A 27,181-nucleotide genomic window follows, 5' to 3' on the forward strand; every position below is an offset into this window, starting at 1 on the left:
CATAATCACCACAAAACAAACCCCGATTTTAAAAAAACCAGCAACAAATTGCTTAACTTTCCCGGTAACATTTAAAACTGTGCGTGACGCCATCTCTTAAATTTTATTTTAAAATTTTTTATATAATTAATTATTATAAAATGATGCCTTTTATACAAACGGAAATAAGAATCTTCCACTTTTATTTGTAGTTTAACGATAAAATAACGTTTAATTTGTTTATCCTTCTTTATTTCTCGTCATCCTTTGTCATAAACTATTATTAAACTGTAATAATGAATTTCATCTCAATTATAAAGCAAAATCCTTTGTTTCTGTTGTACCTCTACACATCTGTGCAAATCATCGAATCTTAGCGGAAAAGCGACCATTTTAACTCTTTTTACAAGACCATTCGACATGTTGAAAACAACAATTAGGATCCGAATTCGGATTTTAAATACATATAAAACCTTAAAAAAAAAAAAACTAATGTACCCTTTAGGCACCATAGGTTCTACTTCCCGGATCTAGTAAACATTTCATTCAATGTTTCAATTGTAAAGTGTGTGCTTGAGCTTACAAGAGTTATTTAAAAGAGCAATAAAGGATTTTTGTATGATTTAAGATGCAGATCAGAAAGGCCATTTAGCTGAAGTCCATAGCTTCGTGGGACCCAGGCACATTTGAATTAGGGGGATCATATAGCGTACAATGTCGACTTCAGACATTTTCTTTAGGAAAATATTTTTTAACGCTATCTCTGAAAGATTAAGTTCTTCGTCACACCAGCAATCTAGGGTCTCCAGACATGGCGCAAAATTTAAATTTCGATATTCTTACTAAAGTAATGAGTTTATAAAAGATTAGTTTGGCCCCCCCATATTGGTGGAGGTCCGGACAATTGCCCTTTTTGCCCATAGGATAACGCTCCACTGCTCAGGTCCTTATATTTCCAAAGCCTCAAAAAATTTCTTACAAATGATTCATGGCATTTTCAAATTTTATTATTTTTTAATATACAAGGATATATAACAATTTTTAATATCAAAAAAATTAATCTTTCAGAATTCTCTCCACATTTGAAAGACGTTCTTGAGATTTAGCTTAATTCATTTAGTATGCACATACATTCTAGATTTGTATTTGTCTAGAATTTATTGCACCTAAAAGAATTATAAGGATATTCTATACGATATACACTTTTGATGTCTAAATATTTTAAAAGAATCTCGTGTAAGTAACATAAGAGATGCAAGTGTAAACAACGTGATCATTTATTATCAATAAATTTATAATGTTTGACTTTAAGAAAATTTATGAAATGTTAAGTTCGATTCTCAGTAGAAATGTTTACTTTTGGAGAATATTAAGAAAAGCCGGATGATACCACTTTCACTTTTTAACATTATCCAGAATCCTTTGACGTCACTTATAACATTTAAAAGTAGGCTAATGTTATTCCAGAATAACGTAATTTTGGTTTCTTAACAAGTTGGATTCCCATTCTATAACGTCAATTTTTCCTCGTAAACAAACAGATTCTTCTATACATATAAAATTGAATTCACAGTATGTCTGTTTGCCCGTAAATCACGCGAGAATTGATGAACCGATTTCTATGAAACTTCGTAGGCCTACATGAATTCAGGATAGTCCTGGGAAGGATATAGACTACTTCGAATTCACGTTTGTGTGTCTGTTTATTGGAAGCACATATTCTTTTTCCGTATATGAATTTTTATGTGTGTGTGTATTTTTATATGACTATATTACCTTTACTTAATATATCATTTTCACTAGCCAAAGCGGGTATCTGCTAGTTGTATGTTTTTTATAAGTGAAAATAAAAGTCGATGTCATGCATTGAAGCACCTGCAATCTTTCCATTCGGGCAAAACAACCAGAGGTGCTTCACTGCACGACAGCAACAAAACTTTGCTGGCTTTTTGGATTTGTTTTTCGTTTTATCTTCTCGCTAATGTGTCGAACAAAAGAGGGGTTCTTTCAAATGTTTTTATGGCCTACAACTTTCTAATTGACATTTTTTGTCAGTTAAGTTTGTGTATATACTCGTTCTGGATCTCTAAGTCTCTCAGCCTGTTTAGCTGGTTTTCTCCTATTATTGAATTCCATGTTACAAGATCCATAGTCCATCCATATTCTCAAAGTCCTGGATACGTCACTGTAACGCTGTATTTTCTTTAAGTTAGTAGGCCTTCACGTAGGACCTACCTGGCCTTCTATCATTTTTTTTCCTTCAATGCCATCCCATAGAGGTCCTCCATATTTAAGGATATGTCTCATGTATTTTATTCTGGATAATCGAGAGTTATATATAAACATTATTCTAAAATATTGAATTTCCATATCTAAGAATTCGAGTTTTGAAATTTTCTAAGAATTTTGATTATTGGATTGATTAAAAGTTTAAAATTATTTAAAAAAAGCACTAAGATAAGGGAAAAACATGTAGAATATTACTTAATGTTTACCCCCCTCAGACTACACATTTATTTAACATGAAAATGATGCAAAAGTGTTGGAATATTAAAAATTCACTTAGAAAATTGTTAAATAAGAAATGTTCATATAATTATAGAATCTAATTTATTACAAATTACATCTCTGTGTTCATCAGATTAATTATTTTACTATATGAAGCATTGTTAATGATAATAAATCTAATATCATGCTATTTAAAATGTCAGATATTTCAGAACTAAGATAAGACAAATTTCAAAAAAATTACTATTATTATTTTTTAAATAAAATTATGAATTTTTTTTAATATGAAGTNATTTTTCATAAACATTAATTTCATATTATAGAAACGAAAATAAAAATAATAATTTTATTGCGAAAGAAAATAAATAAAAATCAGATATTAGTAATACGAGATGTAACAACGACGAGAGCGCCACTTAACATGTAGAAACCGAACTAAACTGTATTATGCCGAGAAGCGGGAGGTTGAATGTGTATAAATTGACAGACGCATAACACGTTTGTTCTCTTTCAATCGTCGCCGTTGACATTTGTGATTTCCTTTAGGTAAGATTTTTGCTTTTTTTAAAATTCCGTACATTTTTTTATAGTATTACTTCGAATTATTAGCTTTATTTTCGGTAAATAAATAAAATAATGTTACGATCTATTCTATTGGACGACGGACATCGCAGAGACGTAAGGATCCAATCGTATTATTGAATAGTTCGAAGTTGGGCGTGTCTTGAATCTTAATTTAAATTTTCAAATCTCTTGTGTGATGAGTAGTGGTCTTTTTTTTCCCTGTGTTAACTTTGTATTTAAAAAAAGAGAAAAAAACACGTGAGTTTTAAACAGGAAACTCTTTCCTCGCGTATAGAAACTCGACCGGAAAATTTCGCAAGTTTTTCCTCCGTATTTAGAGGATTGTAACACTCCCCCCCCCATAATCTGTCAAACAATACATGTAATACAAAAAAAAAAAAGATGGAGGATATTAAAACCAAATAGAACTTCAGAACGTCCCCAATTTTAGTGGACCTGGGAGGGTGGTTTGTGGTTAGCTCATGAAAATTCAAGAAGTTAATCGAAGCAGCAGATGGTCCACTACGTGATCTGGCACGTGTGAATAATTTTTTTTTTTCCTTTTAGTCACTTTGTTTTTTCTTTTTTATTAGTAACTCGTGACGTTTTATCTAGCATGATTCTCATTCTTATCTGTCCGTGACTTTGAATTGGAACGTCTGGCTGTGTCTCTTTTCTCTCGGATAAGGTTACTATTCGCTTCGTTAACTTTAGATGCGCCCGCTGGTACGTAGTATTGATAATTAATCTCTTGCAAATTTTATTCACTTGGCAGCTGAACTTCTGTCTCCATTTTAGGTATTTTTTTTTAAATACTGTACGTGCTTATTTTTTTTGTAGATCTTTTAAAGCAGGTGGAAACTATATAGGTGCCCTCGATCACCTTGAAATGTACTCCATCTTTCTATCTCTCTTCTGATTTTAAAGATTACTTTTCAGGCATCTGCCAACTCGCCCGACCTATGGTTTATATATATATAAAACTGCTTAGGCCTACCATCTGGCTAATTTTTATGTCGTTTTCTCTCCTCTGTTGCCGTCATCCCTCGTTTGGAATCGACCGAGCCGGGGGAGGGAGGGACCGGTTACTATGGCAACTGGCCTGCACCCCGAGTTGTCAGTTGAGAATTGACCATGAACACGTAAGGTCTAAAAACTCTAGTCTCAAAAGAATCCGTAAGTATTGGTTAATAGGTTGGGATTCGTGATCTTATCCACGATAATCTTTTTCGAAGAGAATGACCTTGGTGATTATTTTTCCATTCATTGTTTGGTGGACGGATGTGAAATCGTCCTCGTTTACTCCCACTTTCGTTTTATCGATCGTCTTGTAGAAGAGAGCCGGAGAGACGACGATCTTTTTATTCTTCTTGCCATTTTTAACTGCAGGTGTTCTTCCTTTTCTAATTCTATATACGTAATATGGACCCGATCCCATTGATCAGTGACTCACTTGCCATCGATTGGACCTATTTCTGGGGCCGGGCGAGTCCATTTTCCGTTTCGTAAGCCCCCTTAAGCGGTCGGCTTCGCTGCTAGCAAATGTGTATAAAAAGGGTGTTAACGTGGTGTGATACCGAGGGGAAGACACGGGGGACACAACATTACGGTGACAGGTGTTCTGTGATCGAGATGACTCACTTTTTGTTGGCTTCTCGATGTTCGAACGATCGAAATTTCGACGAAACTCCACTCCCTTCAATGTCAATTTAAAGTAATTGTGGAATAGCTGACCTCTTCGCTCAGGCATTTTCTTCCAATTTAGTCCTTGTTAAGCCGTAAATTGGTATGCTGAAGTTTTAATAGGTCATACTGTCTTCGCGTTTCGAATACCGTAATTATTAAATTCTTGTAATTGTTCTTAAAAGTTGTCGCTTAGGGGCATGACTAAAATCTTAAGAACTTGATACCCTCCAGAAAATAATCCATGGAAATAATGCTCCAGGAACATCTTTAATTGTCTGAGAACTAAAATCAACTTTTCTTTTTTAGATTTTAGGTTTACTAAAACCTAAGTTCGTGTGATCAGACCTATCGTGTGCACTGTGGTTGCACTATGTAATTAATTTTATGTAAATCAAATTGATATTTGAGTTCACTTTTTTTCATTCACTCTATGAAAATGTAAGTTCTAATTTTTTTTCCTCCTTCTGTAGCAGTAATTAAGTTAAAATGGGTATCAAATCAAGCAAACAAAAGTCAGCTGACATTACCGGTTCCCCCAGCGATAAGAAAGCCAAGAAAAGAGGCAAGAAAGAATCGATTAATGGCGATGCAGGCACAGAAGTATCCAATCAAGTTTGTTGAAACAATAATTTTTATCATTTTCGTAACTACTGTCTTCCTGTCTTCTTATCCGTGTTCTTTATCCATTCAAAGGAAAACGTAGAATCTGTCGAAAAATCAGCTGAAGTAGAAAGCGAGAAGAAAACGGAGGAAGATGTAACGTCTCGAAATACTCAGGCGGAACCTACTAACGTAGACGAAGACTCTGCAACAGGAAGTGGAGGTGTAACGGCTCCAGCTTCTCCGGATACTCTTCAAGGTGTTTCTGAAGAAACAAAACTAAAACAAGAAGAAGAATTAACTACAGAAAAGTTAGAAAGTAAACAATCTGATGAAACGCCAAAAGATTCTGATGTTCCAGTCCAAGAAACGGATAGCAATAAGGAAGAATCTAAACAGGAAGAACCCGAAGAGAAGGCGAGCAGCGAGACGCCTGAAAAACAGGTAAGCCTGTATAAGAAAGTTAGTTAATTCTTCCTTTTCCAATATATTGAACTAAAAAAATCTCTCTGGAATTCAGGAACAAACCAATGGCATACCCACAACATTCAAATGGGAGAAAGGAGGAAAAGAAGTGTCAATCATAGGGTCTTTCAGCGGATGGAAGGATTTGCTGCCTTTAATTGAAAAGTAAGTGTTGTGGTAGAACACTTAAAGCAGTTTTTAGTTCGAAACTTTAATTTAATCGAATTCTTATTAGGGAGGGAGTATTTGTGGTAACATCGAATCTTTCTGCTGGCGATTACTACTATAAATATCAGGTTGATGGCGAATGGGCTGTTGATCAAGATCAGGTAGGCCCCGAGTCTCTCTTTGCTTTCTATTTATTTTTAAGAAGACTAAAAATTTTATATATATTTAATTTTCAAGCCCACAACCGAATTGGAAGACCAAGGCACTGTAAACATCTTAACTGTATCTGCGAAAGAATAAATTCGTGCCTTCAGGTTTTTAAAATCTTGATTTATCATTTCTAAAGTTAACCAACGATTGTGTCCATCTGTCTACATTCATCCACATGTATCGGCATTCCTGCACATGTTTTTGTGAACAACCTGTGAGGCAGGTGAAAGTATCCACCAGGTTTTTTTTTTCCTTGGAAGATTGTCATCCCTGCCATGTTGGTGTGCTGTGATTTTTGTGAGGTGCTGCTGAGTGACTTTAAATTCCATATACGTATTTCGAAATACAACTTAGATTTTTATATCTGCCATCTTCTTCAACTTCACGTTGAGAAGTTTTTCTACTGTTTTTTGGAATACTTTTGGTGCTTGCCATTTTGGCAGTTTTTTGTAAAATTTTTTTTGTTTTGGTGACTTACTATTTTTTTGAGAACTTTGTTCTAACTGCCAATTTCTCGTGCCATTAGTCTAAAATTTTAACGTGCGGTGATCTTTTTGATATTTAACAGGAGTTTTAAGTTTAACCATATTTTACATGTATAGGATTTTTCGAAAAATTCAAAAGCTTGTAACAATTTATACATAATAATTAATAAAAAAATTTCATACTTCTGTTAACGGATGTTTTTGTTTATCCTAATAGAAATTCTGTAAATTGAGCGAATGTTGGTACAAATACGAAAAAAATCTCGTCACAGTGGCTGTTGATAAGGTTTCGAGGTAACGTATACCATGGTAAAAACAAATCATTTTATTACAAACTACTCCCATTCAATACTAGATTTATCAGACCCCGTGAATCTACTTAGATCCCGTTGAATAGGAATTTGTCAAAATACCGGAGTAATAATTCGTGTTAATATACGTTTGAGAAACCTGCTGCAGTAAATTAGGTTCTTCTAATCTTCATTTTAAATTTTAGTATATTGAGCATAAATTTTATATATTTAATAATTGTATTTCTATTTAATTTCTTTTAATATCTGGAGTAAGGCTACCATAACCAAATAAAACAGACTGCTTTTATCAAATCGTTTGTGTATGCTGTATCATTTTATGTACTGTACCGGTACCTATAAAACTCCGCCCCCATAAAAAAAATACTCCCGAAAAGATGTCCGGAAAAAAGAGGACTTAGCTACCGATTCAGGATCCTTATCGTGTCTATTGATGACGCATAGAAAGGGTTAGGATAATTCATTTTTTTACGTTAATTTGACGATCTCGTCGGTTCTAGAGGAATTTACGTGAAGGTCCGTTCGATTGCTATCTTACACATTTTAAAGTATGGATAAGAGTTCCTGTAAATCAGCAATGAGTTCAGGAACGTTTCGTTATTTTCTCAATATCTGACGGAAAATTACTGGGGCTTTTCGATCCCGATACCCCAGAGCGATCGGCTTCAATCTTAAAACACTCGGCCAACCAGCCGTTCTCTCTGGAATTATAACACCACGGAATAATAAATACAGTACTTGTTATTATAAAAATTTTTAAATATTCGGCGGCAATTGAATCGCCGAAACCACTTATTTTCAACTTATTGAGAGAGCTTAAAAAATTATAAAAGTCTGAAACGCCTTTTGTTCTTTTATAATGAATTCAAACAGTCCGTTCTGTGTTAAGACTTGTACAGGTCAAATACGTATAGTGTGAACAACACGTTCCTGGACCCTGATATATTTATACTGCTCACATTACGTTGCCAGACAGCTTATAACAGGGAGTAGTACAGCTAATTGCGATTGAAGGTACCGATCATCGAAAAATTCCCGGGTTCCCCAAAGGGGTAGGCTGACACCTACCAGGGATGCTGAATCATAACTGCAGAGTATGGGAATCAGAAAACATTCACGCCATTCGAGAAGTCTGAGAGACCAGAACTGTGAATAACATATTCGTCATAATCGAAAATTTTAGGGTCTCTTCCTTTGCTGAAAAGCAATGATAGAGGTGAACTATGTTTATATGCTACAGAAGTTTCTGCTATTTCAATTGGAAGATCATTAGATAAATATATTCCAGCAAGATGGCGCACCACCAGGATCATCTTGCCCCAGAATTTCTTGATATGAATTTTCCCGGGAGCCGGTTTGGACGTGATGGACCGATTCTACTTTACATTTGTTAATGCTCTAATGAACAAGACATAATCAAAACAAAACCCGATTTAAAAAAAAAACCAGCAACAAATTGCTTAACTTTCCCGGTAACATTTAAAACTGTGCGTGACGCCATCTCAAATTTTATTTTAAAATTTTTTATATAATTAATTATTATAAAATGATGCCTTTTATACAAACGGAAATAAGAATCTTCCACTTTTATTTGTAGTTTAACGATAAAATAATGTTTAATTTCTTTATCCTTCTTTATTTCTCGTCATCCTTTGTCATAAACTATTATTAAACTGTAATAATGAATTTCATCTCAATTATAAAGCAAAATCCTTTGTTTCTGTTGTACCTCTACACATCTGTGCAAATCATCGAATCTTAGCGGAAAAGCGACCATTTTAACTCTTTTTACAAGACCATTCGACATGTTGAAAACAACAATTAGGATCCGAATTCGGATTTTAAATACATATAAAACCTTAATAAAAAAAAAAAAACTAATGTACCCTTTAGGCACCATAGGTTCTACTTCCCGGATCTAGTAAACATTTCATTCAATGTTTCAATTGTAAAGTGTGTGCTTGAGCTTACAAGAGTTATTTAAAAGAGCAATAAAGGATTTTTGTATGATTTAAGATGCAGATCAGAAAGGCCATTTAGCTGAAGTCCATAGCTTCGTGGGACCCAGGCACATTTGAATTAGGGGGATCATATAGCGTACAATGTCGACTTCAGACATTTTCTTTAGGAAAATATTTTTTAACGCTATCTCTGAAAGATTAAGTTCTTCGTCACACCAGCAATCTAGGGTCTCCAGACATGGCGCAAAATTTAAATTTCGATATTCTTACTAAAGTAATGAGTTTATAAAAGATTAGTTTGGGCCCCCATATTGGTGGAGGTCCGGACAATTGCCCTTTTTGCCCACAGGATAACGCTCCACTGCTCAGGTCCTTATATTTCCGGAGCCTCAAAAAAATTCTTACAAATGATTCATGGCATTTTCAAATTTTATTATTTTTTAATATACAAGGATATATAACAATTTTTAATATAAAAAAAATTAATCTTTCAGAATTCTCTCCACATTTGAAAGACGTTCTTGAGATTTAGCTTAATTCATTTAGTATGCACATACATTCTAGATTTGTATTTGTCTAGAATTTATTGCACCTAAAAGAATTATAAGGATATTCTATACGATATACACTTTTAATGTCTAAATATTTTAAAAGAATCTCGTGTAAGTAACATAAGAGATGCAAGTGTAAACAACGTGATCATTTATTATCAATAAATTTATAATGTTTGACTTTAAGAAAATTTATGAAATGTTAAGTTCGATTCTCAGTAGAAATGTTTACTTTTGGAGAATATTAAGAAAAGCCGGATGATACCACTTTCACTTTTTAACATTATCCAGAATCCTTTGACGTCACTTATAACATTTAAAAGTAGGCTAATGTTATTCCAGAATAACGTAATTTTGGTTTCTTAACAAGTTGGATTCCCATTCTATAACGTCAATTTTTCCTCGTAAACAAACAGATTCTTCTATACATATAAAATTGAATTCACAGTATGTCTGTTTGCCCGTAAATCACGCGAGAATTGATGAACCGATTTCTATGAAACTTCGTAGGCCTACATGAATTCAGGATAGTCCTGGGAAGGATATAGACTACTTCGAATTCACGTTTGTGTGTCTGTTTATTGGAAGCACATATTCTTTTTCCGTATATGAATTTTTATGTGTGTGTGTATTTTTATATGACTATATTACCTTTACTTAATATATCATTTTCACTAGCCAAAGCGGGTATCTGCTAGTTGTATGTTTTTTATAAGTGAAAATAAAAGTCGATGTCATGCATTGAAGCACCTGCAATCTTTCCATTCGGGCAAAACAACCAGAGGTGCTTCACTGCACGACAGCAACAAAACTTTGCTGGCTTTTTGGATTTGTTTTTCGTTTTATCTTCTCGCTAATGTGTCGAACAAAAGAGGGGTTCTTTCAAATGTTTTTATGGCCTACAACTTTCTAATTGACATTTTTTGTCAGTTAAGTTTGTGTATATACTCGTTCTGGATCTCTAAGTCTCTCAGCCTGTTTAGCTGGTTTTCTCCTATTATTGAATTCCATGTTACAAGATCCATAGTCCATCCATATTCTCAAAGTCCTGGATACGTCACTGTAACGCTGTATTTTCTTTAAGTTAGTAGGCCTTCACGTAGGACCTACCTGGCCTTCTATCATTTTTTTTCCTTCAATGCCATCCCATAGAGGTCCTCCATATTTAAGGATATGTCTCATGTATTTTATTCTGGATAATCGAGAGTTATATATAAACATTATTCTAAAATATTGAATTTCCATATCTAAGAATTCGAGTTTTGAAATTTTCTAAGAATTTTGATTATTGGATTGATTAAAAGTTTAAAATTATTTAAAAAAAGCACTAAGATAAGGGAAAAACATGTAGAATATTACTTAATGTTTACCCCCCTCAGACTACACATTTATTTAACATGAAAATGATGCAAAAGTGTTGGAATATTAAAAATTCACTTAGAAAATTGTTAAATAAGAAATGTTCATATAATTATAGAATCTAATTTATTACAAATTACATCTCTGTGTTCATCAGATTAATTATTTTACTATATGAAGCATTGTTAATGATAATAAATCTAATATCATGCTATTTAAAATGTCAGATATTTCAGAACTAAGATAAGACAAATTTCAAAAAAATTACTATTATTATTTTTTAAATAAAATTATGAATTTTTTTTAATATGAAGTTTAAAATGTTGAAAATAAAGCAAAGCAAAACAAAATTAAAAAAAAAGTTTTATATTATGAAAAGTGTAGGTGTAGAGATATATTTATAAATTAAAAGAATTATTTTAATGTATAATTAGATCTATAGAAAAACAATAAAGTAACTTATTTTAGTAAATGAAATGTGGTAGTACAAATTAGTATTTAATTTAATTTGCTGTAAAAATAAACTTTAATATATAACAATTAAAACAATTGATAAGATTCACAGGAAAATAACTTATCTATTAGACATGCCATATTTACTGCATAAAGATTTATAGCTGTAGTTATATTCTAGAAAAATAGAAATTTATTGTAAATGTCCTCTGTAAATGCAAATTACATAAGTTAAATTATATTACTGATCTAAATAATTAAAAGATTTGTTTGTCTGCAGAACATAATCTTCATATTTAAAAAAGAAAAAAAGTGTTGATAAATTACAGTACATACTATGAAACTTTACATCCAATACACATAAGATTAATTAGAAGATTAATTAATAATAGAAAATTGTCTTGAAATAGCTATTGAAATTGTATGGTTTCATGAATAATTAAAGAAAATTAATATGCTTGTGCTAGATTCACAGAAAACTAATATGCTTATGAATGACATAATGGAAAATTTACATTATGTAAACTTCTAGATATGTTCCAGAGAAAGAGAAATAATATGCTCTAAAAGTATAAATTACACAAGTTAATTATTTTATTTATAAAGAAATAATAGTTTTATGTACTTGTAGAATACAACTTTCATGTTTAAAATAGAAAAAAAGTGGAGTAACTAAGATTTTGCTCCTATGATGTAAAAAATAAAACCAGAATGAAGAAAAATTAAGCGCACCATAAAGAACCATTTATTTATTTATAAACATTTTTTTTGTTTAATTTTATGTAACTGAGGGATCCAACACCCAAATCACAAATACTCCATAAGATTTAATACTACAACACTTCAGATCCATTATTATTATTATTATTTTTCCTTGAGAAATGAACGGGATGCACAAATCACATAAAAAAAGTAATAGTAAAAAAGATCGTTTTAAATTGTTCATTAGTGGGAGGATGCCCTTCACCTTCTCTTTCTCCAATTTAGTCTATTTGTTTTATAAACGTTCATCTATAAATAGGGGATCTTGAGCCGTTATACCGATGATAGCAAAGTTAAGTGTCTTGGCAATGTTTCTCCTCTCGTTCATCTAAATTGGGATTATTTCAATAGCTTTAACCATGCCAGTTTGTTAAATTTATTAATTAAATACAACACTTTCTTATCGACGAGTTCCCTTAAATTAATGTTGCCTTTCCCTGAAATTACTCAGAAAATCGATATATACGCCTATTGATCCTCTATGGAATCTATGAGTAACGTTAAAGGAATAACTTTAATAGATTTTGATACTTTTTTACAAGTAAATCAACGACTAAAGAAAATTTTTTAAAAACTATTTTAAAGGCTACAGATTTAAATTTCGGCAATAAAAAAAAAAAATTCGAATTTCGATACAAAACGCGAAAGATATTAAAATGCGAGTAATGCGTAAAGTAACGAAAAAAATTATTTACGTAATTTATTAATTTTTTTATACACGAAAATATAAAAAAATTAACGTAAATTTTCTAAAAGAAAAAAAATAATAAAATAATTTGACAATTGTTGTTACTTCCATAATTGATCACCAGATGGTGTTGCGTTGACAAGGTACACGCCTTTTCTGTTTACGAATGTTTGTGGCGCATGTGGGAACTCGTGCCACCGAATTGTAAAAAAACTTATGATCATTTCGAGCCTCGTCCGACTCGAAGAAAGAAGTTTTCAATTATTCTTCTTCGTTTTTCCATCAGAAATTGAAGGTAAGTGATGTTTTCATACATTTCATTCTACAACGTGGTCTTGTTTATATTAAAGAGCAGTGAAACTGAGTGAATTTTTATGTCCTAAATTTAAATTCATAAGGATTTTTAAAATTATTTAACTACAGTTTGATTGAGGCTTTATTCTGTACACAGTAATTTAAAAAAAACTTATCTTTGTTTATATTTATTGTTTGTTCTTTAGAAATTAATTTGAATAAACAGTTTATTTTTGTTTAGTATATATTTATTTACTTATTTAATCTCAAACTTTACAAAATTTTCTATCTGTAAAACTGAAAAAAAATAAATAAATAAAATAAATATTTTGTGTAAAATAATAAAAAAAAATTAGGTAATAAATAAATTACATTACTTGTCAGATGTCATTTACATATTTTAAAATAATTTTTAATATAATAAAGTCATTAGTTAATAAACTACATCAGATTTTATTAGATCAACGGTTTGTTAAGGACGGTGTTATATAAACAGAAATTTATCATTTGATGATTAATAATTAAATATAAAGATAAAATTTTAAGAATATATTTTTCATAGACTAAACAAAATTATACAATTAAAACTTTTAAATTTCTATTCTTCATACCATTAAAAATAGTTTTTGTTTTTATGTACCGTCTGGCACCATTTAGACTGTAAGAAAAATGACAAGACTGAGAAATGCTATTCCACTTGCATCTTCTCATGCTTGTATAGTGGTGGCTGGCTGTGAACCGTGATCATTGTGCAATGTACTATAATCAGCATCATTTAAAATAGTAACTGGAATGGTAGATACAGACTGTCACATTTACTGTTTTTAGTAAATGGTATTCTAACAATAATAATCTGTTCAATGAATATATTATGTAACATTATATGTGATTTTGATTTAATAGTTATATGTATGTTAATGATTTATTTTAATATNCTTTCTGCTGGCGATTACTACTATAAATATCAGGTTGATGGCGAATGGGCTGTTGATCAAGATCAGGTAGGCCCCGAGTCTCTCTTTGCTTTCTATTTATTTTTAAGAAGACTAAAAATTTTATATATATTTAGATTTTGTATAAGTCTTTCCTGCATTTATGATTTAACCAAAATTGGATTATATATTTCTCGCTAATTTACATTATAAGTAAAAATTTAATTTTTCCATTAATATTTGAACTATTACTCCAAAGATATATTTGCTGTTAATGAGGTTACAGATTTTGAGATTGGAGTATGGACTTTTTTGAAAAATACCTGCTGCATCCTGGCCGAATGCCATAACTCCATCTGGTCTCTGTACTGTTTCTGACATACATTAATGCAATCATGGGAGTATTTATATATAGATATCACACTAAAGTCATACTTTAAGAATTGTGGCAACTGGCAAGAAAGTTAAAAAGATTCTGTGGGCCTATAGCTTTTAAAACATTCTGAAGGAAGAGTAATGACAGAATTACAATAAAATATTTACTTTAACTGTGTTTGAAATTATATAAAAACATCAATAAAAAAGATTAAATAAAGCTAAGAATTTTTATTTGGTTTAGTGGGATGTGCTAATAATAGTTTTATCAACGTGAAATAGCAGAATTTAGTTGATTTTGAAACCATTCCAACTGTGAACAAATTACTAATCATATTTATAAAATGGTAAATTTTTAATTAAAATTATACAATTAAAACTTTTAAATTTCTATTCTTCATACCATTAAAAATAGTTTTTGTTTTTATGTACCGTCTGGCACCATTTAGACTGTAAGAAAAATGACAAGACTGAGAAATGCTATTCCACTTGCATCTTCTCATGCTTGTATAGTGGTGGCTGGCTGTGAACCGTGATCATTGTGCAATGTACTATAATCAGCATCATTTAAAATAGTAACTGGAATGGTAGATACAGACTGTCACATTTACTGTTTTTAGTAAATGGTATTCTAACAATAATAATCTGTTCAATGAATATATTATGTAACATTATATGTGATTTTGATTTAATAGTTATATGTATGTTAATGATTTATTTTAATATTTTCAGTTTGACAACATGGAACTGTAAGGAATTATATAAATGATTTGAGCAGCAGAGGTGATGCAGTGTTAATTGTTGCTGCTATTCCTTTTAATGAAATATGGCATCTTGGCATCAGTGGCAAAAAGAAGGTGATCCTCCGTCCGCCGGTCCTCCCCATCCTTGGGGTCAAAGGATATGGGGAGAAGGACAGGCCGAAGAACAAGAAGGCCTGAGTACGGCCGAAATTGTAGCCGCTCAATCTCAAGATTACATAGACGAGAAAGAATATCAATATTTGCAGACAATAAATTATTTGGCAGGTATGTTAATTTTATATATATTTAGATTTTGTATAAGTCTTTCCTGCATTTATGATTTAACCAAAATTGGATTATATATTTCTCGCTAATTTACATTATAAGTAAAAATTTAATTTTTCCATTAATATTTGAACTATTACTCCAAAGATATATTTGCTGTTAATGAGGTNGTCAAAATACCGGAGTAATAATTCGTGTTAATATACGTTTGAGAAACCTGCTGCAGTAAATTAGGTTCTTCTAATCTTCATTTTAAATTTTAGTATATTGAGCATAAATTTTATATATTTAATAATTGTATTTCTATTTAATTTCTTTTAATATCTGGAGTAAGGCTACCATAACCAAATAAAACAGACTGCTTTTATCAAATCGTTTGTGTATGCTGTATTATTTTATGTACTGTACCGGTACGTATAAAACTCCGCCCCCATAAAAAAAATACTCCCGAAAAGATGTCCGGAAAAAAGAGGACTTAGCTACCGATTCAGGATCCTTATCGTGTCTATTGATGACGCATAGAAAGGGCTAATTAGGATAATTCATTTTTTACGTTAATTTGACGATCTCGTCGGTTCTAGAGGAATTTACGTGAAGGTCCGTTCGATTGCTATCTTATACATTTTAAAGTATGGATGGATGAGTTTCCTGTAAACCAGCAGTGAGTTCAGGAACGTTTCGTTATTTTCTCAATATTTGACGGAAAATTACTGGGGCTTTTCTATCCCGATACCCCAGAGCGATCGGCTTCAATCTTAAAACACGGCCAACCAGCCGTTCTCTCTGGAATTATAACACCACGGAATAATAAATACAGTACTTGTAATTATAAAAATTTTTAAATATTCGGCGACAATTGAATCGCCGAAACCACTTATTTTCAACTTATTGAGAGAGAACTTAAAAATTATAAAAGTCTGAAACGCCTTTTGTTCTTTTATAATGAATTCAAACAGTCCGTTCTGTGTTAGACTTGTACAGGTCAAATACGTATAGTGTGAACAACACGTTCCTGGAACCTGATATATTTAAACTGCTCACATTACGTTGCCAGATAGCTTATAACAGTGAGTAGTACAGCTATTTGCGATTGAAGGTACTGTACCATATCCAAAGATGATCTTCAAAACAAATTGTTCCTATGGACACCGACGTTTTTAGCCAAATCCATTGTTCAATCGACGAAGTCCAAAATGAGACGTCCGGAACCACATATCCTTGAATGGAATCATCGAAAAATTCCTGGGATTCGTTTCCGGGTTTCCAAAAGGGGTAGGCTGACACTTACCTGGGATGCTGAATCATAACTACAGAGTATGGGGATCAGAAAACATTCACGCCATTCGAGAAGTCGAGAGACCAAAACTATGAATAACATATTCGTCATAATCGAAACTTTTAGGGCCTCTTCCTTTGCTGAAAAGCAATGATAGCGGTGAACTATGTTTATATGCTACAGAAGTTTCTGCTATTTCAATTGGAAGATCATTAGATAAATATATTCCAGCAAGATGGCGCACCACCAGGATCTTCTTGCCCCAGAATTTCTTGATATGAATTTTCCCGGGAGCCGGTTTGGACGTGATGGACCGATTCTACTTTAAATTTACATTCGTTAATGCTTTAATGAACAAGACATAATCACCACAAAACAAACCCCGATTTTAAAAAAACCAGCAACAAATTGCTTAACTTTCCCGGTAACATTTAAAACTGTGCGTGACGCCATCTCTTAAATTTTATTTTAAAATTTTTTATATAATTAATTATTATAAAATGATGCCTTTTATACAAACGGAAATAAGAATCTTCCACTTTTATTTGTAGTTTAACGATAAAATAATGTTTAATTTGTTTATCCTTCTTTATTTCTCGTCATCCTTTGTCATAAACTATTATTAAACTGTAATAATGAATTTCATCTCAATTATAAAGCAAAATCCTTTGTTTCTGTTGTACCTCTACACATCTGTGCAAATCATCGAATCTTAGTGGTAAAGCGACCATTTTAACTCTTTCACAAGACCATTCGACATTTTGAAAACAACAATTAGGATCCGAATTCGGATTTTAAATACATATAAAACCTTAATAAAAAAAAAACTAATGTACCCTTTAGGCACCATAGGTTCTACTTCCCGGATCTAGTAAACATTTCATTCAATGTTTCAATTGTAAAGTGTGTGCTTGAGCTTACAAGAGTCATTTAAAAGAGCAATAAAGGATTTTTGCATGATTTAAGATGCAGATCAGAAAGGCCATTTAGCTGAAGTCCATAGCTTCGTGGGACCCAGGCACATTTGAATTAGGGGGATCATATAGCGTACAATGTCGACTTCAGACATTTTCTTTAGGAAAATATTTTTTAACGCTACCTCTGAAAGATTAAGTTCTTCGTCACACCAGCAATCTAGGGTCTCCAGACATGGCGCAAAATTTAAATTTCGATATTCTTACTAAAGTAATGAGTTTATAAAAGATTAGTTTGGGCCCCCATATTGGTGGAGGTCCGGACAATTGCCCTTTTTGCCCACAGGATAACGCTCCACTGCTCAGGTCCTTATATTTCCGGAGCCTCAAAAAAATTCTTACAAATGATTCATGGCATTTTCAAATTTTATTATTTTTTAATATACAAGGATATATAACAATTTTTAATATAAAAAAAATTAATCTTTCAGAATTCTCTCCACATTTGAAAGACGTTCTTGAGATTTAGCTTAATTCATTTAGTATGCACATACATTCTAGATTTGTATTTGTCTAGAATTTATTGCACCTAAAAGAATTATAAGGATATTCTATACGATATACACTTTTAATGTCTAAATATTTTAAAAGAATCTCGTGTAAGTAACATAAGAGATGCAAGTGTAAACAACGTGATCATTTATTATCAATAAATTTATAATGTTTGACTTTAAGAAAATTTATGAAATGTTAAGTTCGATTCTCAGTAGAAATGTTTACTTTTGGAGAATATTAAGAAAAGCCGGATGATACCACTTTCACTTTTTAACATTATCCAGAATCCTTTGACGTCACTTATAACATTTAAAAGTAGGCTAATGTTATTCCAGAATAACGTAATTTTGGTTTCTTAACAAGTTGGATTCCCATTCTATAACGTCAATTTTTCCTCGTAAACAAACAGATTCTTCTATACATATAAAATTGAATTCACAGTATGTCTGTTTGCCCGTAAATCACGCGAGAATTGATGAACCGATTTCTATGAAACTTCGTAGGCCTACATGAATTCAGGATAGTCCTGGGAAGGATATAGACTACTTCGAATTCACGTTTGTGTGTCTGTTTATTGGAAGCACATATTCTTTTTCCGTATATGAATTTTTATGTGTGTGTGTATTTTTATATGACTATATTACCTTTACTTAATATATCATTTTCACTAGCCAAAGCGGGTATCTGCTAGTTGTATGTTTTTTATAAGTGAAAATAAAAGTCGATGTCATGCATTGAAGCACCTGCAATCTTTCCATTCGGGCAAAACAACCAGAGGTGCTTCACTGCACGACAGCAACAAAACTTTGCTGGCTTTTTGGATTTGTTTTTCGTTTTATCTTCTCGCTAATGTGTCGAACAAAAGAGGGGTTCTTTCAAATGTTTTTATGGCCTACAACTTTCTAATTGACATTTTTTGTCAGTTAAGTTTGTGTATATACTCGTTCTGGATCTCTAAGTCTCTCAGCCTGTTTAGCTGGTTTTCTCCTATTATTGAATTCCATGTTACAAGATCCATAGTCCATCCATATTCTCAAAGTCCTGGATACGTCACTGTAACGCTGTATTTTCTTTAAGTTAGTAGGCCTTCACGTAGGACCTACCTGGCCTTCTATCATTTTTTTTCCTTCAATGCCATCCCATAGAGGTCCTCCATATTTAAGGATATGTCTCATGTATTTTATTCTGGATAATCGAGAGTTATATATAAACATTATTCTAAAATATTGAATTTCCATATCTAAGAATTCGAGTTTTGAAATTTTCTAAGAATTTTGATTATTGGATTGATTAAAAGTTTAAAATTATTTAAAAAAAGCACTAAGATAAGGGAAAAACATGTAGAATATTACTTAATGTTTACCCCCCTCAGACTACACATTTATTTAACATGAAAATGATGCAAAAGTGTTGGAATATTAAAAATTCACTTAGAAAATTGTTAAATAAGAAATGTTCATATAATTATAGAATCTAATTTATTACAAATTACATCTCTGTGTTCATCAGATTAATTATTTTACTATATGAAGCATTGTTAATGATAATAAATCTAATATCATGCTATTTAAAATGTCAGATATTTCAGAACTAAGATAAGACAAATTTCAAAAAAATTACTATTATTATTTTTTAAATAAAATTATGAATTTTTTTTAATATGAAGTTTAAAATGTTGAAAATAAAGCAAAGCAAAACAAAATTAAAAAAAAAGTTTTATATTATGAAAAGTGTAGGTGTAGAGATATATTTATAAATTAAAAGAATTATTTTAATGTATAATTAGATCTATAGAAAAACAATAAAGTAACTTATTTTAGTAAATGAAATGTGGTAGTACAAATTAGTATTTAATTTAATTTGCTGTAAAAATAAACTTTAATATATAACAATTAAAACAATTGATAAGATTCACAGGAAAATAACTTATCTATTAGACATGCCATATTTACTGCATAAAGATTTATAGCTGTAGTTATATTCTAGAAAAATAGAAATTTATTGTAAATGTCCTCTGTAAATGCAAATTACATAAGTTAAATTATATTACTGATCTAAATAATTAAAAGATTTGTTTGTCTGCAGAACATAATCTTCATATTTAAAAAAGAAAAAAAGTGTTGATAAATTACAGTACATACTATGAAACTTTACATCCAATACACATAAGATTAATTAGAAGATTAATTAATAATAGAAAATTGTCTTGAAATAGCTATTGAAATTGTATGGTTTCATGAATAATTAAAGAAAATTAATATGCTTGTGCTAGATTCACAGAAAACTAATATGCTTATGAATGACATAATGGAAAATTTACATTATGTAAACTTCTAGATATGTTCCAGAGAAAGAGAAATAATATGCTCTAAAAGTATAAATTACACAAGTTAATTATTTTATTTATAAAGAAATAATAGTTTTATGTACTTGTAGAATACAACTTTCATGTTTAAAATAGAAAAAAAGTGGAGTAACTAAGATTTTGCTCCTATGATGTAAAAAATAAAACCAGAATGAAGAAAAATTAAGCGCACCATAAAGAACCATTTATTTATTTATAAACATTTTTTTTGTTTAATTTTATGTAACTGAGGGATCCAACACCCAAATCACAAATACTCCATAAGATTTAATACTACAACACTTCAGATCCATTATTATTATTATTATTTTTCCTTGAGAAATGAACGGGATGCACAAATCACATAAAAAAAGTAATAGTAAAAAAGATCGTTTTAAATTGTTCATTAGTGGGAGGATGCCCTTCACCTTCTCTTTCTCCAATTTAGTCTATTTGTTTTATAAACGTTCATCTATAAATAGGGGATCTTGAGCCGTTATACCGATGATAGCAAAGTTAAGTGTCTTGGCAATGTTTCTCCTCTCGTTCATCTAAATTGGGATTATTTCAATAGCTTTAACCATGCCAGTTTGTTAAATTTATTAATTAAATACAACACTTTCTTATCGACGAGTTCCCTTAAATTAATGTTGCCTTTCCCTGAAATTACTCAGAAAATCGATATATACGCCTATTGATCCTCTATGGAATCTATGAGTAACGTTAAAGGAATAACTTTAATAGATTTTGATACTTTTTTACAAGTAAATCAACGACTAAAGAAAATTTTTTAAAAACTATTTTAAAGGCTACAGATTTAAATTTCGGCAATAAAAAAAAAAAATTCGAATTTCGATACAAAACGCGAAAGATATTAAAATGCGAGTAATGCGTAAAGTAACGAAAAAAATTATTTACGTAATTTATTAATTTTTTTATACACGAAAATATAAAAAAATTAACGTAAATTTTCTAAAAGAAAAAAAATAATAAAATAATTTGACAATTGTTGTTACTTCCATAATTGATCACCAGATGGTGTTGCGTTGACAAGGTACACGCCTTTTCTGTTTACGAATGTTTGTGGCGCATGTGGGAACTCGTGCCACCGAATTGTAAAAAAACTTATGATCATTTCGAGCCTCGTCCGACTCGAAGAAAGAAGTTTTCAATTATTCTTCTTCGTTTTTCCATCAGAAATTGAAGGTAAGTGATGTTTTCATACATTTCATTCTACAACGTGGTCTTGTTTATATTAAAGAGCAGTGAAACTGAGTGAATTTTTATGTCCTAAATTTAAATTCATAAGGATTTTTAAAATTATTTAACTACAGTTTGATTGAGGCTTTATTCTGTACACAGTAATTTAAAAAAAACTTATCTTTGTTTATATTTATTGTTTGTTCTTTAGAAATTAATTTGAATAAACAGTTTATTTTTGTTTAGTATATATTTATTTACTTATTTAATCTCAAACTTTACAAAATTTTCTATCTGTAAAACTGAAAAAAAATAAATAAATAAAATAAATATTTTGTGTAAAATAATAAAAAAAAATTAGGTAATAAATAAATTACATTACTTGTCAGATGTCATTTACATATTTTAAAATAATTTTTAATATAATAAAGTCATTAGTTAATAAACTACATCAGATTTTATTAGATCAACGGTTTGTTAAGGACGGTGTTATATAAACAGAAATTTATCATTTGATGATTAATAATTAAATATAAAGATAAAATTTTAAGAATATATTTTTCATAGACTAAACAAAATTATACAATTAAAACTTTTAAATTTCTATTCTTCATACCATTAAAAATAGTTTTTGTTTTTATGTACCGTCTGGCACCATTTAGACTGTAAGAAAAATGACAAGACTGAGAAATGCTATTCCACTTGCATCTTCTCATGCTTGTATAGTGGTGGCTGGCTGTGAACCGTGATCATTGTGCAATGTACTATAATCAGCATCATTTAAAATAGTAACTGGAATGGTAGATACAGACTGTCACATTTACTGTTTTTAGTAAATGGTATTCTAACAATAATAATCTGTTCAATGAATATATTATGTAACATTATATGTGATTTTGATTTAATAGTTATATGTATGTTAATGATTTATTTTAATATTTTCAGTTTGACAACATGGAACTGTAAGGAATTATATAAATGATTTGAGCAGCAGAGGTGATGCAGTGTTAATTGTTGCTGCTATTCCTTTTAATGAAATATGGCATCTTGGCATCAGTGGCAAAAAGAAGGTGATCCTCCGTCCGCCGGTCCTCCCCATCCTTGGGGTCAAAGGATATGGGGAGAAGGACAGGCCGAAGAACAAGAAGGCCTGAGTACGGCCGAAATTGTAGCCGCTCAATCTCAAGATTACATAGACGAGAAAGAATATCAATATTTGCAGACAATAAATTATTTGGCAGGTATGTTAATTTTATATATATTTAGATTTTGTATAAGTCTTTCCTGCATTTATGATTTAACCAAAATTGGATTATATATTTCTCGCTAATTTACATTATAAGTAAAAATTTAATTTTTCCATTAATATTTGAACTATTACTCCAAAGATATATTTGCTGTTAATGAGGTTACAGATTTTGAGATTGGAGTATGGACTTTTTTGAAAAATACCTGCTGCATCCTGGCCGAATGCCATAACTCCATCTGGTCTCTGTACTGTTTCTGACATACATTAATGCAATCATGGGAGTATTTATATATAGATATCACACTAAAGTCATACTTTAAGAATTGTGGCAACTGGCAAGAAAGTTAAAAAGATTCTGTGGGCCTATAGCTTTTAAAACATTCTGAAGGAAGAGTAATGACAGAATTACAATAAAATATTTACTTTAACTGTGTTTGAAATTATATAAAAACATCAATAAAAAAGATTAAATAAAGCTAAGAATTTTTATTTGGTTTAGTGGGATGTGCTAATAATAGTTTTATCAACGTGAAATAGCAGAATTTAGTTGATTTTGAAACCATTCCAACTGTGAACAAATTACTAATCATATTTATAAAATTGCAAATTTTTTTGGTAAAATCATAAAATACTCTTAAAGAAGATAATTTTTCATGATTGATTACATTCAAAAATTTAAATATATTTAATATCAAACTTCAGAATAATTTTCTAAAGAGATGATATAAAATTCTTTAGACACATTTTACATTCATTATTCTGTTCTTGTATAAGATTTCTGGCACCTATCACATGCTTCGGAATCTATTATAATCGCTGACTGACCTTACTTAAGTTGACTTTCCTGTATTTGTCAAAACAGTCATAAATATTAAATACCTAAAGAAGTATCTGAGAATTTATTCCTACTTTAATTTGAACAAGTAGTTATATCACTTTGTACATGAAGATTACTTTTCTTGTTATAAATGTTGAAAATATATTTAAGTTAATTTTATAAAGCATAAAAACTTGTAATTTGTTTACGTAAGCTTTAATTAAAATTCGATACTTTTATATTGAAAACGGAATTTTTAAATTCGGATATTTGAGAAGGTAATATTATTCTTCTTTGCAATAGCTAGTGTTATTGTACGTGACATTTACAATCTTAAATTGATCAAATTGTTAAGCAGAATTATGCAACAATGACAGCATCACTTACTTGTTAGTCAAGCAGTTAAGTAATTCACTTGTAGAAGATTGCTAGATTAAACATGCTTCTGGAATATAAACTTTATATATAAATTTACATATGATTAAATAAGCTATTAATTTAATAAAATTCTGTATATTTTATATTTATAANAAAACACTCGGCCAACCAGCCGTTCTCTCTGGAATTATAACACCACGGAATAATAAATACAGTACTTGTAATTATAAAAATTTTTAAATATTCGGCGGCAATTGAATCGCCGAAACCACTTATTTTCAACTTATTGAGAGAGCTTAAAAAATTATAAAAGTCTGAAACGCCTTTTGTTCTTTTATAATGAATTCAAACAGTCCGTTCTGTGTTAAGACTTGTACAGGTCAAATACGTATAGTGTGAACAACACGTTCCTGGAACCTGATATATTTAAACTGCTCACATTACGTTGCCAGATAGCTTATAACAGTGAGTAGTACAGCTATTTGCGATTGAAGGTACTGTACCATATCCAAAGATGATCTTCAAAACAAATTGTTCCTATGGACACCGACGTTTTTAGCCAAATCCATTGTTCAATCGACGAAGTCCAAAATGAGACGTCCGGAACCACATATCCTTGAATGGAATCATCGAAAAATTCCTGGGATTCGTTTCCGGGTTTCCAAAAGGGGTAGGCTGACACTTACCTGGGATGCTGAATCATAACTACAGAGTATGGGGATCAGAAAACATTCACGCCATTCGAGAAGTCTGAGAGACCAGAACTGTGAATAACATATTCGTCATAATCGAAAATTTTAGGGTCTCTTCCTTTGCTGAAAAGCAATGATAGAGGTGAACTATGTTTATATGCTACAGAAGTTTCTGCTATTTCAATTGGAAGATCATTAGATAAATATATTCCAGCAAGATGGCGCACCACCAGGATCATCTTGCCCCAGAATTTCTTGATATGAATTTTCCCGGGAGCCGGTTTGGACGTGATGGACCGATTCTACTTTACATTTGTTAATGCTCTAATGAACAAGACATAATCAAAACAAAACCCGATTTAAAAAAAAAACCAGCAACAAATTGCTTAACTTTCCCGGTAACATTTAAAACTGTGCGTGACGCCATCTCAAATTTTATTTTAAAATTTTTTATATAATTAATTATTATAAAATGATGCCTTTTATACAAACGGAAATAAGAATCTTCCACTTTTATTTGTAGTTTAACGATAAAATAATGTTTAATTTCTTTATCCTTCTTTATTTCTCGTCATCCTTTGTCATAAACTATTATTAAACTGTAATAATGAATTTCATCTCAATTATAAAGCAAAATCCTTTGTTTCTGTTGTACCTCTACACATCTGTGCAAATCATCGAATCTTAGCGGAAAAGCGACCATTTTAACTCTTTTTACAAGACCATTCGACATGTTGAAAACAACAATTAGGATCCGAATTCGGATTTTAAATACATATAAAACCTTAATAAAAAAAAAAAAACTAATGTACCCTTTAGGCACCATAGGTTCTACTTCCCGGATCTAGTAAACATTTCATTCAATGTTTCAATTGTAAAGTGTGTGCTTGAGCTTACAAGAGTTATTTAAAAGAGCAATAAAGGATTTTTGTATGATTTAAGATGCAGATCAGAAAGGCCATTTAGCTGAAGTCCATAGCTTCGTGGGACCCAGGCACATTTGAATTAGGGGGATCATATAGCGTACAATGTCGACTTCAGACATTTTCTTTAGGAAAATATTTTTTAACGCTATCTCTGAAAGATTAAGTTCTTCGTCACACCAGCAATCTAGGGTCTCCAGACATGGCGCAAAATTTAAATTTCGATATTCTTACTAAAGTAATGAGTTTATAAAAGATTAGTTTGGCCCCCCCATATTGGTGGAGGTCCGGACAATTGCCCTTTTTGCCCATAGGATAACGCTCCACTGCTCAGGTCCTTATATTTCCAAAGCCTCAAAAAATTTCTTACAAATGATTCATGGCATTTTCAAATTTTATTATTTTTTAATATACAAGGATATATAACAATTTTTAATATCAAAAAAATTAATCTTTCAGAATTCTCTCCACATTTGAAAGACGTTCTTGAGATTTAGCTTAATTCATTTAGTATGCACATACATTCTAGATTTGTATTTGTCTAGAATTTATTGCACCTAAAAGAATTATAAGGATATTCTATACGATATACACTTTTGATGTCTAAATATTTTAAAAGAATCTCGTGTAAGTAACATAAGAGATGCAAGTGTAAACAACGTGATCATTTATTATCAATAAATTTATAATGTTTGACTTTAAGAAAATTTATGAAATGTTAAGTTCGATTCTCAGTAGAAATGTTTACTTTTGGAGAATATTAAGAAAAGCCGGATGATACCACTTTCACTTTTTAACATTATCCAGAATCCTTTGACGTCACTTATAACATTTAAAAGTAGGCTAATGTTATTCCAGAATAACGTAATTTTGGTTTCTTAACAAGTTGGATTCCCATTCTATAACGTCAATTTTTCCTCGTAAACAAACAGATTCTTCTATACATATAAAATTGAATTCACAGTATGTCTGTTTGCCCGTAAATCACGCGAGAATTGATGAACCGATTTCTATGAAACTTCGTAGGCCTACATGAATTCAGGATAGTCCTGGGAAGGATATAGACTACTTCGAATTCACGTTTGTGTGTCTGTTTATTGGAAGCACATATTCTTTTTCCGTATATGAATTTTTATGTGTGTGTGTATTTTTATATGACTATATTACCTTTACTTAATATATCATTTTCACTAGCCAAAGCGGGTATCTGCTAGTTGTATGTTTTTTATAAGTGAAAATAAAAGTCGATGTCATGCATTGAAGCACCTGCAATCTTTCCATTCGGGCAAAACAACCAGAGGTGCTTCACTGCACGACAGCAACAAAACTTTGCTGGCTTTTTGGATTTGTTTTTCGTTTTATCTTCTCGCTAATGTGTCGAACAAAAGAGGGGTTCTTTCAAATGTTTTTATGGCCTACAACTTTCTAATTGACATTTTTTGTCAGTTAAGTTT

General features: G+C 30.9%; 1 protein-coding gene and 1 long non-coding RNA gene across 4 annotated transcripts; both read left to right on the top strand.

The window, feature by feature from the left end:
* Positions 1-2,877: 2,877 nt before the first annotated feature.
* Positions 2,878-6,857, top strand: LOC111620131 (SNF1 protein kinase subunit beta-2-like). 3 transcript variants are annotated; one of them, XM_023361996.1, is made up of 6 exons: positions 2,878-3,033; positions 5,208-5,349; positions 5,431-5,781; positions 5,858-5,967; positions 6,038-6,131; positions 6,208-6,857. In XM_023361996.1, the coding sequence occupies exons 2-6, from the start codon at positions 5,224-5,226 to the stop codon at positions 6,268-6,270; spliced, it is 744 nt and encodes a 247-aa protein (XP_023217764.1). In that variant the 5' UTR covers positions 2,878-3,033; positions 5,208-5,223; the 3' UTR covers positions 6,271-6,857. The 3 variants fall into 3 exon arrangements, with proteins under 3 accessions (XP_023217764.1, XP_023217765.1, XP_023217766.1); XM_023361997.1 differs by lacking the exon at positions 2,878-3,033 and adding an exon at positions 3,654-3,777; XM_023361998.1 differs by lacking the exon at positions 2,878-3,033 and adding an exon at positions 4,131-4,227.
* Positions 6,858-21,533: 14,676 nt separating this feature from the next.
* On the top strand, positions 21,534-24,252 carry LOC111620133. The gene is made up of 3 exons (XR_002755860.1): positions 21,534-21,674; positions 22,614-22,909; positions 23,084-24,252. It is a non-coding gene; the product is annotated as an uncharacterized LOC111620133 (long non-coding RNA).
* The last annotated feature ends 2,929 nt before the right edge of the window (positions 24,253-27,181 follow it).

The sequence above is a fragment of the Centruroides sculpturatus genome, unplaced genomic scaffold, assembly GCF_000671375.1.
Source record: "Centruroides sculpturatus isolate CEXI.00-Female unplaced genomic scaffold, Cexi_2.0 scaffold109, whole genome shotgun sequence".
Classification (NCBI taxonomy): domain Eukaryota; kingdom Metazoa; phylum Arthropoda; class Arachnida; order Scorpiones; family Buthidae; genus Centruroides; species Centruroides sculpturatus.